We start from the raw sequence: 18267 nt of genomic DNA, 5'->3' as shown, positions 1-18267 counted from the left end.
TTTTTAAGAAACAAAAATTAGCATTCATTTCTTTGCCTCACTAACATTGCAAAATGGTTTTGTGTGCAATATACACGTTTTTAAATTGAATATTATAGTCAAAATTCACTGCGTATTTTCTCATGATCATCCATCATCAGTCTATACTTATGTGCACTGCGGGTCTAAGGCCTGTTCCAGGGATCTCCAACTAACCCTGCCTCACGCCACCTGACCCCATTTTATGCTTGCGAATTTCCTAATTTCATCACCCCGCCTAATTCTTTGCCGTCTTCGGCTGTACTTCCCTTCCCTTGGCAGCCATTCTGTAATTCCAATAGACCATCAGTTATACGCCCTACGCATTACATGGCCTGCCCAGCTCCATTTTTTCCCTCGTAATGTCAACTACGATATAAGCTACCCCGTTTGCTCTGTAATTTACACCGCTGTTTTCTTTCTCTTAAGGCTACGCCTAACATTTTTTTCACTCCATCGCTCGTTGCGAGGTTCTTAACTTCTTCCCAAGCTTTTCGTTAACCTCCAAGTTTTTGCCTCATCTGTTAGTACCGGTAGGATGCAATGATTATACACTTTTCTTTTCAAGGATAGATGTGACCTGACGGTCATTATAGTTCGTAATGTCTGCCGTATACGCTCAAGCAAATGTCCATTCTTCTATATGCTTCCTTCTCATGATGAGGATCCCCTGTGAGTAATTGATCTAGACAAACGGTACTCCAGTGCAGACTCTAGAGATCTACTGGCGATCGTGAATTCTTCTTCTTTTTCCAGGCTATTGAACATCACCTTCGTCTTCTGCATATTAATCTTCAACCCTACTCTCACACTTTGCCAATTAAGGTCGCTAATCATTTGTTGCAAGTAATCTCTATGCCTGTGAGTATTTGCTGGTGTGTTCAGGTATGCTTTCTGCACTCGTTGACTACGGCAATGGCTGCATGACTGCTGGTATCTCTGCTGGATCAAATGTCTTTCAGTATTCTTTGAAAGCCATATGAGAAGGTTGGTTGTGCAGCGCAGATTTCTAAATTACCCTGTTCTTGACATGGATGTGATCCATTGTAGAATACCTCTTCCTGAAGCCACCCTGTACTCGGGGCTGACTGAAATCAAGCGTCACGCTGATTCCATAGAAAATTACCTTTGTAAGTAATTTGTGCAATACTGAAAACAAGCTAATGGGTCTGTAATGATTCAATTCTTTAATGTGTCCCTACTTAGTGATTAGTATAATGTTGGCATTCTTCACTTGGAAGTCTCGGGGAATTGCGAATTTAGGGTCGCTTGCTTTTTCAGTATAATACTTGTATCCCCCCATGTTTGATCAAATTGAGTGTTATTCCAACTTCTTTTGCCGCTTTTCCCCAGGAAATTTCTCGCAACGCCCCTCTTATTCCCAGTTACACATAGAGTTTCTGTATCCTGTTCGTCACTACCTCTAGTCATGCGCGTATTATTTACAAAGGTACTAAAATTCACACAACTTACTTCTTTCATTCAAATAGCCGTGATACGCATCTTCCAAATATTTTTTTTTTGAAGTGCAGTGCTTTATTCAGCGTCCTCGCACGCGTCTGCGCCCATGAAGTAATTTCTCTATCAAATTTCGAGCCCGACGGTGATCCGGGCCGGAGTGGGAACGTCGGAAGATAAAGACGTTCGCGTACGTTCTCTTCCTGAGTAGTAACAAGACAATTCTTTCTGTGCTTACGCAGCAAAGTCATATGACAGAACTCAACTCCGCATTTGTAATACCATAGGCGCAAGCAATAGAACACACACACGCACACACGACAAACACCTGTTCGTCAAATATGCTCGTCCTCACCATGTGGAGAGGGCTGCGGCGGCATCCCACATCGCGCCACGTGTCTAATGACTTTCCGTTTGTGTGCAGCCGCCGCAAGTGAATTGCTTAAAACTGCAACTGGCGCGCTGTGACGTGCATCGCCGTTTATGAAGCGGACACCGACCGCGGCAGCCGAGCGTGCGCACGATAAGGCGCCGCGGCCTTGATATTGGATCGTATGAGTATGTATACTGCGCTGGCCTTCAGCGCACGTCCTGTACTGAGAAGCAGTGCGTGATGCTCGTCTCGCGCTCCGGTCGCCTTCGACGAGCTTCTTGACTGTGCATTAATTCTCAGTAGCCTCGTAAAAAAAAAAAAAAAAACCACTTTCCTTGTCGCGCGCTGCTCACTTTCGTCAGTTGCGTCGGTTGTGGCTTTGCGGTTGTGCGCATTTGCGAAGCAAGGTTGGTGATGGAGCCCGGTTTCGAAAAGTACCCACCGTGGCAGGCAGGAGACGTTACCCTCGATAGCGTCGCCGAAGAGTCCCTCGCCGAGTTGAGAAGACTACTAGAATGTAAGGCGTGAACACGCATTTTTCTTTGCTATGATTAGTGATTCACGCTCGTTTATTTTGATCAGCAGCGGTTTGACAAGAAATGTCGCTGAAGTCAACGTTTCGACGAGCCGGCCATTCTTCGTCAGGGCTCCCTGACGAAGACAAATCTCGCTGTCGAAACACATTAGACAGTTCTAGAATAGCGTTTGCAACCAAACGAAAACGCATTACGTACGTAAAGGAACAGAGTTGTCATCACTACGCATGCTCCGAACCTTATAGGTTTTGTGCTGTTTACGCGCGCTATGATAACTCACGTTGTTTGGCGAGTTTAACGTTCGTAGTGTTTGCGCACGCTAAGAAATAGCGTTGTCCAACAAGCGTTGGTGTAGCAGCACACGGATCCGGATCGAGCTGTGTGGGGTATGCTTCAATCAGGATCGTCCCGATCGGCGATCAGAAGGGCACGTGTAACACCGGTATAAAAAACATGCTAAAACACTTGAAGGGACGCGCACAGTAACGTCTCGCAAAAGTGCTGGCGTTTAACGTACGTAAGTACATAAGGCGACAAACGCTATGATAAAAATTTCTGTCGGCTCTAGCGATATCCCTTGTTCGACCTCTCTCGATCGCTTCAAAGTATCCATCTGCCTCTGATCTGTGGCTTTCTATACTCGTTCATTTTGCTATAACAAGAGCTCGGTGCTAATCGTTTCTCATGCCAGTATTCGACGACTTGTTTTCTCTGGTATACGTGTCTGTTTATAACGTTTGCTTGTTCTCCTTCCTTATTTTACCCGTTATCATAGCTTATAGGTTATTGTACTGCCAAGGGCGTAGCTGGCGTTCCTCGGTTCTGTATCTATATCTGTGTCTAGAGTCTAGGGCACTCCTTCTTGGACATAAGCGTCGATTGTACTGCAGTGGTTGCAAAAACAGACCCAAAACGTAGATAGCGTGGCAAACGCGTAAATTTTCACGCGTTCGCGTTGCTGGGAACTCAGCGTGGTGGTCTCGCTTTGAAAGCTTGGTGGGACTTCGTTTATTTTATAATCGACTTCCATCACCATACAAGCGAATGGATTTAGAACGAATAAATTTTACGTTAATTTCTCTCTTTCAGCATTACCAGCAAGTGCGCAATCATCATCACTAGAACACCTGCATCATAGTGATGTGGACCGGCTGCTAGCAGGACTTCCCGAAGATCCCTTGCGGGTTTCGGCGAAGCGTGTAAATATGCATTAGGGAACTTTAAAAATATGGGATATAAATTTATGGCATGGTATCAGAAGTGCGGGCAAAAGAATGCGATAACAGTACACAAGAACACGAGTGGAGCTTAGGTTTTTGGATACGCTAATCAGCTCAGATGCTCTATTCCTAAAGCCCCCCTATCATTTAGGACCACCCTTCACTGTCATCTAATCTCTTCTTACTCAATCTTTCGGTCTTCAAATAAACTTGCTTTCAATGTTTCAACGCACGCATGCACGTATACAGACAAGAAAGGACGTACAGCGGAGTTCCGTTCTTGCGTTCGTGGTAAACGACGGTTAACCGCCGTCAGAATCACCGCCAGCGGCTACGATGATCTGCCATGAGCACGACGTCGATGGTTCGATTCCTAGCTACGACAGTCGCATTGCGATAGGTTTGGACCAGCCCAGGTGTTGCCTTGTGTGATAAGAAAAGTAATTCAATCAATTAGTCAATTAATCAGTAGAAGGAGCACACGAACCATCAATTAAATGGTCGATAGATCGCGTTATAGTGCACCCAGAGCGAGATATATTGGTGAACCTGCGTGGTCCTCCTTGTGACGCAGGTGAACCGGTGGTCAATGCTCCCACTGACTCTGCCGACTTGCTGCGCTTCCTGCGGTTTCGCAAGTACGACGCCCGAGAGGCGCTGGACGTTCTCAAGAGGTACTGCGCAATCAGGGCCTCCGCGCCGAACATCTTCGAAGGGCTCAAGGAACCTGAAAAAATGCGAGATTTAGCCCAGGATATCTTCACGATACTGCCGCAAAGGAGCGTGCGCGGCAAGCCAATTATGTTCAGCAGATTTGGTAAGTGATGAAGACTGACTGGATTATTATAATCACTCTACGTCTATCCAATTACAGCATGAGCCATTCACACCGCCCTTTTGACGCCGATTAGCATGGGCGTGTCTGCGTTGCTATCATTGCTTGTCACGTTACCAAGTTGAGAGACGTGTGTTTTTGCACGAGGACGTTAGACTGCATACCTTTAGTTCCGTAGCTACGTTATGCCATTTTTTTACTGTAAAAGATTGTGTCCTTATGGTGCATGGAACCATTGAGTTTCCAGATGTATGGAACCTACTACATATGAAAGAACAAACGCATTGTTAGCTTTTCATCTTCAGGTGGTCTTGTGTACTGGAAAGTAATTTTTATTTCAGGGTGAAATATCACTCGGTGTTAATAGTTTTGCACCAGTTACGTCTTCGGTGATTCTAATTCACGAATCATTGCCCGCAAAAGAGCTCATAATTGAAAGTTTATTTCGCAGAGGTCGCGGTTTAAAGATAAGGAAAGAACGTTACCCCATTTGTTTTCAATGGCCTATATTCTTTTACGCAGATTTAATGCGACGCATTCTTTGGCTCTGACCGAGCACATGGTGGTAGGTCTCTGCCGAGCCTCATTTCGGGCCTCGTCAATAAAGAAAATGCGTATCCAATAGGGGCATTTGAGCCGAGGTAGCGCGCAAAATATCCCGTTGCTATTGAAGTATAAGCTGTAATAAGAAGTTTCGCGAAAGTTAATTATAGAGAAGGACGGGAATGGGCGTATCTCTATAGAAGCCAAAGAAGTCTCTAAAGCTTCGTCACACCTCTAAACCTACTTCGTGTCTGAGCTAATCAGCTTCTTGCTATCCAATTAAGTGCTCCTCACAAACAATTAAAACAGACTTTCTACGCGAGGGCAATAAAATGGAGAAAAGAAAAGAGGGAAAGAGCGAACACTGTGCGCATACAAGAGTACCTTTCATTGGGTATGTGGGCTCAGCCAAAATGTGCAACAATTTGAATGTACGGAATGCTTTGCAGGTTTCACACAAACTGGGCGGCATCGTTCGGCTGACGTTGTCATGCACATAGCCTTTCGCATCCATCTTCACTGTCGTCCATTCTCTTCTTACTCTTAACCCATTTGCTAGTCATTTTGACCCAGACTGATCGTTCGGTCTTCAAATAAACTTGCTTTCACTCCGCAATAACCGCACTGGTTTTGTAACTACAGGAAAATGGAAGCCACCTAAGATGAGCAACCTGCAGCTCACCCAAGCGATGGTATTCTGTCTCGAGCACATGTCCATGTGCCCTGAAGCTCAGACATTGGGAGTTTCCTTGGTGAACGACTTCGAAGGCTATTCCTTAGTGAACGTGCGGCATGTCGAACTCGGCGCCACCAGAAGTCTGCTGCATTACATGCAGGTATGACCCGCAGAGGGCGTAGCATTCTGCCACCTTAACTGTATATGGTACCCTGTTGAATGTAGATGGCGTGAAATTTTTCTCCGCATACTTCTGCTATGTTGCAGCCAAGACTCCCAGATCTGAGGACATTGTATAGAGTCGGGCCCGTTCGAGTTCTGTGCCTATTGTATGTATAACACTCAGGATATTGGAATCACTTGTCTGCATGTTTAGACAGTACTCATGCCTGTACATTGCATGAAAATATGTGCAATTGAAGCGCTGAATGAGGCATAGATCTGGATATTTAGACTATACAGCTATATCGGATTCATTACGCTAATACAATGTTTCAATCTATCCCCAATTGGAAGCATGATAAAGACAACTTGCATCATATTATTACAACATTATATAACCATATACAACACAACTTCGTATTGATAAACAATACCCAACAATGTCGTAAAGCGTTTATAATATGACGTAATTCACGGTGAAAGAGTAGAACAACTATATTTAAAGGGATCCTAAAGAGAAACAACAAATCAGTTCAGACGTAATACGGTATTGTCTCAGAACTCTAGTTTTGTTAATTTCGCGAGGTTGACGATTAGATAAACCAATGAACGTCAAAGCATGTACCTTCGGCCTTGTTGGTACGACGTATACGTAGGAACGGTTAAGCGCATAAGATGACAAAGGCGCACGTGCCTTCTTTCATGTCATCGTCATCAATGCGCTTAACCGTCCCCAAGAACGTCAGAGGTTAATTTCTTGAATTTCGCGCGGGAAACCCCACGACGGTAAGTCAGTGTGACGTTACGAATTTCAAAGCAATTTCATGTTTTCGTATTTAAGCCGTTGTAAAAATGCTTTTTTTTTAATCTCTCCCTTGGATATAATGTGATCCGTGTTTGACATTAAAATAAATAACCGTGCGTGAGCATGGCGCCGTCAAAATCTATGACGTCACGGCGAGCTGGTGCGGGAATTTCAAGGCGATATCGCCACCACCCTTTCCTTTTTTTCCTTTTTTTTCAGCTTTTCTGACTTGCCAAGCCTCTTCTCCCATCGAGACTGGCTTTTTTTTGTATTTGTAGAAAAATAATTTGCTAACACAGTGCAAACATTTATTCTCTGAAATGTCTTTTTAAAGGAAAGCTTGAGTCGATATGCCCATATGTGTACTGTATGTAAAAAAATATAATGAATTAGCTCACTAACCTTTCCTGACCTCGTAGCTCTCATAGCCTATATTATTTAACGTTTCGACCCAGAACCGACATATCAAAATACAGCTATTTCCCCTTAACATTCGAATGCTTTGCCTGGACATATTCGGTCATTGCCATTAACCAATTTATTTCTCTGCGATTGATATGCGATGTTGTTGTGCCCACTTCTGCCAATAGCCCTAACAGATAGCTGTCATTTCTATTATCGGTCTGTCCAGTATACATGCGGCCTCAAATACAGAACCGCAACCGGCGTCGTTTGCTTTTGGATGGGAGTAGATAGTGTGCATTCCGACGGGGTGATTGCGCTCTGTTTTATTGGATGGCGTGTTGCACTAAGTGTGAGTGTAGATAGGTAGTCTATACACTCCGATATTGAACAGTAGCCGGCATTGTTATTGTGTTAGATGCGCGCCTATATGTACCGCGGGGAGCGCGAACGCGCGACTTTACGGGGCAGTGTTTTATTAACACAAAACCATGCGCATGTACATTTGTATGGTATACCTCAGATAAAGAACCGCAGTCGGCACTGTTTTCGTCTGAATTCCGGTGGACAATACGCTTTCGGTCGGAGCCTCATCTCGCCTATCTGTAGTCACATGCGCATGTGACGTAAGGTCTCTGTAGATATTGCTTCTCCTTCTGATTTCACTGAATTGTGGCGTTGCAGAGTTGGGGTGCGCAATAAAACGCAGTTTTTCTTCACCGGCCATTTCTAATTCGATCGAACTATTCGATTACAGTCCAACCCGGATATATCGAACCCACGTATAACGAATTATTGTGTATAACGAACAGCAGTAAAATTTCCTTGAAAATTTTAGTATGCAATTTTTATTTTATATATCGAAATACCTTTATATCGGACTTTTTCGTGATCCCCTTCAGATTCGATAGATCCAGGTTCGACTGTGGACAACATTGCAACATTGCAACAGCAGCTGAATAACTGAACCCGCTTGATAAATCGCGTATGTATACTTTCGTAAAATCGGTGTGTGACGTAAATACACGATCTTCTGCAATGCTTGCTAGCAAACTGGCCGTGTGCTTACTGATCTATAGGAGCGAACCTTTATTGTCTCCAACACTGAGGTTTGTTTTAGGCGCGCTTGTTGCTTCACAGGGCAAGAAAGATTGATTCCCTGTCGTCATCACTTGTTTCTTAATTGATTTATTTTGCAGAAATGTGTGCCCATTCTAACGAACGAAGCTCACATAGTCAGGCAGCCCGCAGCCTTTGATGCAGCGTTCAAGCTAGTGAGACCATTCCTGGAGGAGGAAAAGGTCAAAACGGTAAGCTTCATTCGTTATAGTGAATCAGAAGTGTTATATCCACAAAAGGAAAGAAAAAAATATATATATTCGCTGGATCTCACGCATATGGGGGAATCGCGGATAAGCGAAGCTATCTTTGATGTTTACTGAAATGTTCTTCTTCGCTTAAATGTAGCTCTAGGCTTCTCGTCTAGTGCACGCTCTGGTTCCATTTCGTTCTTCTAGCTTCTTTCTCCACATCCAGTTGTCTTTGCTGCCGACTTACTTCTTGCCTCTTAAATTCCATATTTCTATATTCGGCCACCTACCCAGCGGCACCCTCAAAGTGGGGTGACCCTCCTTATCCTTTTTAGTATGATTTTTAAGTGATACCTGATACTATACGTAGGGCTGTTCGTTTCCGGGTAAAACTCGATGTTACCCGATTTTTACACCCCGAACATATTTTAGGAGAATCGGATTAAACCCGATTTCTCCCCGAATTCCAGAACCACACCCCGTTTCCTAGATGTTATCAATGCTCTCTACTGTCATTATTACTTATCAATGTCCAAACAAACGCCGAACTTCGGAATATTTGCTACAAAACCCTTATATGCCCCGATTACCACCTTCAAACAGAACCCTATTTTTAACGCTTTGGCGTTAAGGAGCGCGTGATACCCTCCGATAAAAAAAATGAATCAAATGTATTCCTCAGTACATTGGTAAATTTAACCCCCCCCCCCCCAAAAAAAAAAACAATTAAAAAAACAACTGATTTCTCCCCGATTATCAGCTTAAAAAATAGCACCTGATTTTTACCCCCATGAATTAAAAAAGAAATAAAACCCGAAAACGGACAACCCTAATTATACGATATACTATACGTACTTGAAAAGGAAAGACAGAATGAGACAATTTGCTGAAGAGTAATTTTGTCAAATGTTAACTCGATATAGTTGTTCGGTCAAATGTATTAAAGCTGTTCCAGCATTTTTAGAGAGAGAGAGAGAGAGAGAGAGATAGAGATCTTTATTTGAACAAAGTACACGGCATTGGGAACATGTTCAGAAGGAGGTTCCATGGCACTTGGCTGAAAGGGGACCTGCAGTTAAAAACTAAGCGGGGATAAATAAATCGCGACAAAACAGCATTAGGTTATTAGTTGTAACAATGGAAACATAGCAAATATACCTGAGTAATATACACCATAAGAATATAAACGCAGTGAATATCAAAGTCACACATAATTTAAACAGAAATACTCAATAGATTTGTAATAGATGCGATTTGCGATCTATCCAGACGCCGTTGAAGTATTTCTCTCCAGCTGAAGGCGACGTATGAGGCGCATAGTCACGGACAAATAAATCTTGGAACGAAAAAAAATTAAGCATAAACGCAATAAATTCTAAGTTTCCTTTTATTCTGGGTGCCACATAAAGATGCGCTTGACTTCCCACGCGAAGGTCCCCGTGTTTAAAAAAAAAAGAAAAAAATGTCGCAGTTTCGCCCCAAAGGCGAAGCATCGAAATTAGTGGACAGCTATACAAAGCAAGCATAATCGTTGTATCGGCCGTATAAACTTGTAAACATAGGCACACTAACTAAATTAACAAGCATGGTGTCACGCGCGGCAAAAACATGAACGCGTCTCACTCGATGACCGCAGAAGCTTGCTGTCAAAACGCTGGAGGGAGGAAGCGCGGCAGCTGCAGCGAGCGAATTGATCTTCGTGCCGGCGCTCGCATCAACGCGATCTTAGCCGCGAAAACACAGGGAGGGCGCACTGTGCCCCCGCCGCAGATGCTTTCAAGATAGAGACGCGCGGGCCGCCGCTCGCGGTGCAGAACGCAGCCCCCTCCAACTTTACACCAGCGTTTCGCTTTACAGAGCGTTTCGGCGCTTGCGTGCCCAAGCCGCGATTGCCGGCTCACCGTCACATGCTTTCACTCGCACATACAGCGTATACGGCGTGCGGCGATGATTTTATCGCCCATGCACTTTATATACGGAACCACACGGTGACGACAAAGATGATGGCACAAATGCGCCTGTAGTATCCTTGTAATTGCTATCGCAATAAGACATTGTGGTTTGATATAGGTATACAACTTCATGATAGGAAATGTTACAATCCATCTGGAGGAAGCGCGCATGTATGGATACTTGGCGACGTCCCGTTCAAGCTTAATTAGCAACCTCGCGTGCATGGAAGGTGCGGCAACCCAGAAAGAAAGCGTTACAGTTTAAGGAAAATTTGTCCCGATCCGGGAATTTAGTGCGCCGCCTTCGTCTTTCCGGGTCAGTCGTTCTACCAGTTGAGCTATAACTGCGAGGCTAGCAGATGGTAAAGTTTTTAATGAATTAATCGTGGGCTCAACGTGCAGTACCATTCACTGTGCCGGTAGTACCATCAAGGTGCGCAGACCGGAATACTTGGCGTGAGAACACGTCATCTCGGGGGACACTTTTCCTTCAGAATTTTCCGCCAGGAGTCTCTGAGGCTGATTTCCCGCGTGCTCCAACGCAGGTCCACTTCCACGGGAAGCACATGGATCGACTACAGAACGAAATTCCTGCGAGCGCTCTACCCAAGGAGTTCGGAGGCACGGCTCCCGACACCGACTGGAACGCGTTCTGGAAGAACGTATGCCTGGATAGCAAGACGGACAGCGTTTAGCTGGATCGTGAAAAGGAACAGTGGTGCGTGAAGCCCGAGATTAGCACCGCGGGTTCTCGGGCTGCGCGCGAAACACTTGGCGCACCTCTCCTGGTGGAAGGACATGAAAGTTGACCCTCGCTTGGTCTCAATCGCAGTTCATACTTTCGAATGCATCTACTCTGCATGGTGTACATGTGTGTGAGTCAATGCGACTTTGCCGCCTCTGTTACTTGATTGCGCCGCGATTTAATCACAGAACCCAAGTTTCACGCGATTGCAAATTTGCGCATGGCTTGGATTTTCATAATGTGGAGCGTCGTGAGTCGAGCGCGCATGGCAGCGGCATTAGTTGGTGGCCACGATCCATTCGGAATTGCTGGACGACCTAACATACAAACAAAATGTAGATTTAGAGCTGAGTATACATTCAACTGTGCTGCCTTACTGTGAAAGCTGCATTCTGGCTGCGAGAATATCTCACATTTAAAAAGTAACAGGGTCTCTTAGGTTATTCCTAAGACGACTTGAAGGCGAAAGTTCAAGTGACGATGCATCAATTAAGCAGTTTAATTACCCAAATTAATTAGCCACTTTAATTCGCTGAGTCATCCGCCTTAAATCGCTGAGTCATCCACTTTAAACGCTCTGTCATTCCTCTTAATTCGTTTTGACTCCACCTAATTCGCTTTGTCACCCCTCTTAATTCGCTTTGATTCCTCTTAATTTGCTTCGTCCTCCTTCTTAATTAAATTTGACGCCGCTTAATTCACTTTGTAATGCCACTTTATTTCGCTTTGATTCCTCTTAGTTTGATTACTCTTAGTTTACTTTGATTCTTCTTAATTCACTTTGATTCCACTTAAATCGCATTGATTCATCTTAATTAAGTTTGATTCCTCTTAAATCGCTTTGCCCTCTTTCCTAATTCGCTTTTATTCCTCTTAATTCGCTTAATATTCCATTTTGCTTGCTCACGGGGCCATGAGCCCTTGATGATGATGATAGCTTTAGTACCTTTGGTGTAGTCGACGCGTTTGCGCTCAAAGACTTAGAAAGTCGACTGAACGATGAGACATATAAGGTTTTCACCTTAATAAAGATGCAGAAGTACTTGAGTTTACATATGCAACTGTATACACGTTTATCTTCTGCGGGTGCCGGAACTCATGCACAGAACTTTGCGTTAATGCTGGCTGGCGGCTTTTTGTGATATATTTGTGCCACATTTTGTTACAAATTTTGTGATAGTATTCTTTTTTGTTCCCGCGTGTTCTTACTGGCTGAAATAAAAACTAATTTCCATTGTTTTGCATTATTTTCATACATTCTCGGTCATGCAGTGGCTCTCGCGTGGCGCCTCCGTGTCGGATAGTATTTGCAGCCGCGCTGCACGAGTTGGGACCTTGATCAAATGCATGGGTGGGCGTATCCAGAGGTCCTTCGGCGTACTGTGCTGCAAGGCACACTGCTGTCGAAAAAGGTGAAGCCGTGTGCAGCGCACGAAAATACGTAGATTCCTCGTAAAGTTTTCACAGTGTGAATATATATCGCCGAATCTTCACACACATACAATAGCGATGTTGCCTTGAGGATATATGCATGGAAAGCTGTCCTCCGAAAGGAATCTGATGCACCAGGAAATGATGATTATACATGCTCAAGGACGAAAAATGTGGCGTCATTTCTAAGAATATTGGTCTGTGTGGCAGGTCAAGGAGGACAGCACTGCTAATTAGCAACGACTCATATTAGGGGTTCAACGGGAACACTAATGCGCAGTACGTACATACGTATACTACGACGCACTCTTTGCGTGCGCACGCTGTAATTTCAATTCTTGCGCGCGTACGCAGTGGACCGTATAGGGCGTTTCCGTTACATCACTGTCGTCAAGTACGGCAGCACTGCGGGACTCAATTTTCAAGAGCGACGTGGTGGCGGCGGCGATGCACGCTTGCAGTTTCTGTTTCCACATGCAGATGGCGATATAATCGTTTGCTTACGCATTTGAGTCTGATAGGCCAGATAGGCGATAAACGGTCAGATAGGCGGGTGAATACTAACGGCAGCGATGGTGTGGTTTTGCGGACAAAAGAGCCCATGGTTACACAATAGTTTCCTCTGTGAAAAACCGGTCGTCTAGTTGTCCCAACGCACTGCGAAGGGCAAGCCTGGCATCCTATAATGAAGGGCAAAGTCAAAACAGAGTTCTGTGCCACATATGTTACAAATGACATGGTCCATCATTCCAATTAAGAACAAATAAGCGTTCGTAAAACCAATGCATTTCTCTCTAGACGTATCGGACACTCCCCCCCCCCCCCCCCCCTTTCCCTCGAAAGAAAGAAAAAGAAAATAGAAATAAAAGGAACAAATGTAATGTAGGATTCTCTGACTGACCGAGTTACAGCCCTTTTTAGTCATGAGCCTTTCTTTTCCATCACTCAGCTATGTTTGTGTTTTGTCGAACCTAATGATCATTAATCTGTGTTCATCGTAATCATTTATAGTTTTTTTGTACTAACGATCGGTAGCTTCTAATATTTTATTGTTGCATACTTACCCTCAAGGCAAACGTAATGCCTTGAGGGCAATATACAACTCAGCACAACCAAAAATTACTTCAGAGCCCTCCACTAGAGCGTTCCTTAGTAATGTAATGCAAACAACAACAACAACAACAACAACAACAACAACAACAACAACAACAACAACAACAACAACAACAACAACAACAACAACAACAACAACAACAACAACAACAACAAAGCTGCCATGTATTTGAGAACATTAGTGACTTGAAGGTTTTTCAAAGGAGCATTCGGCATTTGATAGGATATATAAATTTTAGGACGTATGCTACAAAACATTATTCCCCCAAATCCACTCTTGACACAGCAACGTTTCATGGCGCAAAATGCTGCGAAATATCCGGAGCTCCTTCTGCAATCACCGGTAATTTGAGCCCACTTTCTGTACCTACTGAATTCATTTCTTACTTCCCCCCTCAGTCTCGAATTGTGATAGACTGCTGGTAAATGTGTCCAAGTTACATAATATTTTGTTCCACGGCGTTACAGACTCTAGCGAGATGAAATCAATGTCGAATAATGATGCTTTGTACGTCTTCTAGTCAGTACTCATAATTACAGGGCAATTAAATATCAATTTAGGGCACAAATGTTGCGTTTTCTCTCTCTTTTTCTTTCTTTTTTTTCTGTCTTTCCTTGTTTTTGTTTTTTTCGTTTTTTTGAGAAAGAGAACCGACTGACCACCTCAAGGCGCACACTCGTACATTGTCTGCAGGAACAACAACAACAATTATTTCATCACCAAACGTCCGTAAAACACGGTAATGAATTCACCAAAGTTGTCGTGTGCAGCAATGATCAGGGCGCCGAACAGAAATGGAGCCACGTTGTGTTTGCAGGGGGGTTTCAATTTACCTGCAGCGGGGAATGTCACGGGCAATTTTCCTTGCACACCACTGGAGAGAACTGCAGCGAAAACAACAAGTCACGTACAGACAGACGTGTACGACCGTGACTGAAGGAATTGTTTACTCCTCAACATATTTACCCTATTGCGTCTAATACAAACCATCCCTTCGCTGCTCCAGGAGCCACGTGCCTGATGCGACGCGCATGAGTCATACACCGCTTCTCCGCCGTTGGCATCCCGATCTGTCAACACGTGTTGTTTGGTTAGCTGGTTAAAAAAAAAAGCACGTAACTGAATCGTCACCGAGTCAAATCAGCGCGTACAGCGCGTCGTAATTGCAGCCTCCGCGATCAACTTCAGAAACATTTTCAGAGCTAATTGCGGAGGCGACGCTCCGCTGTGCTGAGTACGGTGAACGCCACCTGGCGTTGGTAGTGCTTCTTGATGCCAGCGTCCCTTCGAATGCTGGCATCGAGGCGTCGTAGTGCTGAGACCACCGAAGCGCTCACTGTCGGTGCGTGTTAGTGTCATAATGCAGTACTTCGCTTTTCTGCTCGTAGGCGGCGGCACCGCCCCGAGCAAGAGCGCGGGTACACGGAGGAGTGTTAGATATATAAGGCGCGTCTGTGTAGCTCTCTGCAAATGCGTTTGTGGCGCAATGGGTTAAACGCTCGGCGATCTATCGTCGCGGACCGAGAGGTCGTGGGTTCGATTTCCAGATTTTGCGTGTTTGTGGAACTTTTTCTTCTGGTTTCTTTCTTTGTATTATGTTCGTGTACATTGTAAGCTGACGTATTTCCGTGACGGAAATACGTCAGTGAAGTCTTGGTGGACCCCGGCATAAAACACTTTCGTGTTAAAAAAAAAAGGCGAAACGTTAATTCGTGTGGGGGCCTCAGGAGAGCCCTGAGCAATTATCAAGGCTGCGAACAGCGTCAGAGAACACGGGGGACAAATAAGGAGACCGAGCCTTGTGATCGTCTCAGTCTCCATGCTCGTGTTCTCTGGCGCTGTTTGCATCGTCCGATCCGGTTGCCCCGTTTGCGAAGATCGGTTTCACAATAGCCGTCTCCCGCCTGCCTGGCGACTACCGCGACGAGTGACGCAAGCCGACACGCTGGCTGGCCGCCGCATAATTTCTTTCTCTCTTTCCACTACACGAAACGGTTGCTACGCGGAGCGCCGAGCTGATAGGCCCCTCCCGCATAAATAATACTCAACGTGCGCGGATCGTGTTCCAAACTCTTAATTTCGGTACACGTTGGTTAGTAGTATATAGATTAGGATCTGGGGTTTTACGTGCCAGAACAGCCATATAATAATGAGGCATGTCGTAGTGGGGGAGGACTCCTCGTCAAATTCGACCACCTGCATGGGGTTCTTTAACGGGCACCCAATGCACTGTATACACCGGCGTGTCTGCATTTCGCCCCCCATCGAAAAGCGACTGCCGCGGCTGGGATTCGATCCCGCGACCTCGTGCTTAGCAGCGCAACGCCGACGCCACTAAGCACCCACGGCGGGTCGGTCCACTTAGTGGAACACTTTTGCAAGTACGTTCCACTTAGTGAAATCCATTTGAAACGAGATTTGAGGGCGTGTTGTCCGGCTTTGGACGCACACCTTCCTAGCGCGTCGTAAAAAGGGAATACGCATCTTTAGTAGATCGCGCAGACAGATACATATAGATGCGTTTGAATACATTGTACAAGCACCCAAATTTAGCTTAGTACGCGCGGATGTCGTGGACTCATGCATATGCGCGTTTATGAATACCGATGTTGCATAATAGCTTAATTAACACTACGGTGCAAAGGCACTTTTACCTCATTCATGTATTTCTGGGTGCCAGATGGTACAAGAGCTCGGGCACATACATCTGTATCTGGGGCGTATGATTCCCAAACAAGGCCGCCTGCGGCTGCTGCAGCGCTAACGCAGGGACCATCTGAAAATATTTATAGGGCAGACCAGCCGAGGTGGCTCTGTGGCCATGGAGCCCTGCTGCTGAGCAAGAAGTCGCGGGTTCGTTTCCAGGCCGCGGCGGCCAGTTACTCTGAAAAAGCTAAAAAAAAAAAAAAAGCCGTACACCGTGCTTTGGGTGCCCGTTAGAGTACCCGAGGAAGTAAAAAATTACTTCAGAGGCCTCCACTAGAGCGTTCCATATAGCGCCCGCTCTGCAACTTCGATAATTTCAACCCCAAACTTAAATTATTTTTTTTTCTAAGAACGAACTCGCGGTCTCTTCCGTTCCCATTATATGCCATCAAATGTATTGGTCCTCTTCTACAACCGTACAAAGGAACGACGGACAAACTACATACAGGTCTATAGAATTATACAACGCCATCCCGTAAAAAAATTATCTATGTAAAGGAATGAATTAATACTCAGAGCGCGAAGTAGTTGCGTCGCTGGCCTTGACATAGACGCTAATAGCGCCAAAACCTGTTCTATAACTCAATACGACTAACGTTTCCGCCTTCCTGCTTGCTGCACAGAGTGCTCTAAGCTGGCGTAACCAGCTTACTTGGTATGGAAACTTTTATTCAGCTGCCGCCGTCTTTGTTTCTCCTCTTTCATCAGACGGAACGCCCTAGTGCCTTTGTGCTTGGAAATTGGACTTTATATACACAATATACACGTCGACAGCTATTTACAGTGAGTCTGACGCAACAACTCGGCGTGGCCTATAGTGCATAACACAGCTCGTCCGTCCAGACCCTTCGTTTATATACTGGAACCGGCGCACTCAACTCGGCAGAGCAGAAAGTGCAGAGCCCCTTTCCTGCGTCCAGAACCCTCGCGACGGGTCGGGAGCCCGGTTTTAACCTTTCTGTTGGTCCTCAAATGTCCCCTCACGGCAAATGACGGCACCCCAGTGACCTGATTGGGTCAACTGGGCTGTCACTCACTGGTCACTATGTCTTTCACTCGCTCCCTGCGTTTCTCGGAACATTGAGAGAGATAGAGGGAGAGAAAGGCTCGGGAAACAACGAACAACAAATAAACAAATAACGCACACATTGTTCTACTTTGTGACCTGTTAAAATCTGCCGCCGCTTCTCAGAACACTGACGGAGAAAGAAACACCCGAGTCGCCCCGTCTCACGCCTTCATTAAAGATCGCGCACTGCGTGCAGTAAAGGGCACCCCTGCCGAAGCACGTCCATCGATACACATTGGTGTCCTGCGCGTGGTTCGTCTCCGGCGGGCCCATACAACTGTCAATTCGAAGATCGACGCGCTGCGCCTCTGGTGCCAGCCCGTCGGTCGAGAGCCCCTGCGTCGAGTTACACGATCCCTCCGGTTCTGAAATGACTTCTTCGCGACCGAGGCATGCACATCGACACCATTATGATGTCTTGCGCGTTGCCCATTTTAGGCAGGGCGCGAGAGGGCAGCCGTTCGCGCTTCCGTTCGCGGTTCTGGTCTAAGCGTCGGAACAGCTCCCACCGCCACCCCCTTCCTCGCATCGTACGATGCAACGGGGTGGAGACGCGGGTTCTCTGCGGCCGAAGAGTGCCTCCTGACCCACTAACGAAGCCCCCCCCCCCCCCCCCCACTTGTTTTGCTTTCTGCGAGGCTCGAAAACAGCCCTTTTGCAACATCAGTGGGGTGAAATTAATTTCTGCCCCCTCCCCCCCCCCCCCCCCCCCCGCAGTTTCTCAGCATCCTTTACACTACGGAAAATAGCGTATTCGTCGACAATTTTTACCAGAGGACGCGCTTAAAGCTCGTCCTCCAATGGTCAAAGCATATGCTCCGTGTTGGAAAAACATGTCATTCATTCGGTGACCCAGTTGCTAAGCCACATGCGCCGCTGAATTAAAAATCCCGTCACGTGATTTACAGCTCA

The 18267-nt window shown here is 45.7% G+C and overlaps 1 protein-coding gene across 1 annotated transcript; it reads left to right on the top strand.

Moving 5' to 3' along the window:
- Nucleotides 1-2018: 2018 nt before the first annotated feature.
- Nucleotides 2019-12293, top strand: LOC119455980 (alpha-tocopherol transfer protein-like). Its single transcript, XM_037717534.2, has 5 exons — nt 2019-2366; nt 4180-4422; nt 5626-5819; nt 8228-8338; nt 10836-12293. Exons 1-5 carry the CDS (start codon nt 2264-2266, stop codon nt 10983-10985), a joined length of 801 nt encoding a protein of 266 aa, XP_037573462.1. The 5' UTR covers nt 2019-2263; the 3' UTR covers nt 10986-12293.
- Nucleotides 12294-18267: the final 5974 nt, after the last annotated feature.

This window comes from Dermacentor silvarum, chromosome 6, assembly GCF_013339745.2.
Source record: "Dermacentor silvarum isolate Dsil-2018 chromosome 6, BIME_Dsil_1.4, whole genome shotgun sequence".
Lineage (NCBI taxonomy): Eukaryota > Metazoa > Arthropoda > Arachnida > Ixodida > Ixodidae > Dermacentor > Dermacentor silvarum.
This window is presented reverse-complemented; position numbering and strand designations above follow the sequence as displayed.

What these genes read in the sequence shown, in the direction of transcription:
- LOC119455980 (XM_037717534.2), top strand. Translation starts at nt 2,264, where the DNA reads ATGGAGCCCGGTTTCGAAAAGTACCCACCGTGGCAGGCAGGAGACGTT. An exon ending in GTTGAGAAGACTACTAGAAT is followed by an intron (nt 2,367 to 4,179) that starts GTAAGGCGTGAA and finishes CTTGTGACGCAG; the next exon opens with GTGAACCGGTGGTCAATGCT. An exon ending in GTCTGCTGCATTACATGCAG is followed by an intron (nt 5,820 to 8,227) that starts GTATGACCCGCA and finishes TTTATTTTGCAG; the next exon opens with AAATGTGTGCCCATTCTAAC.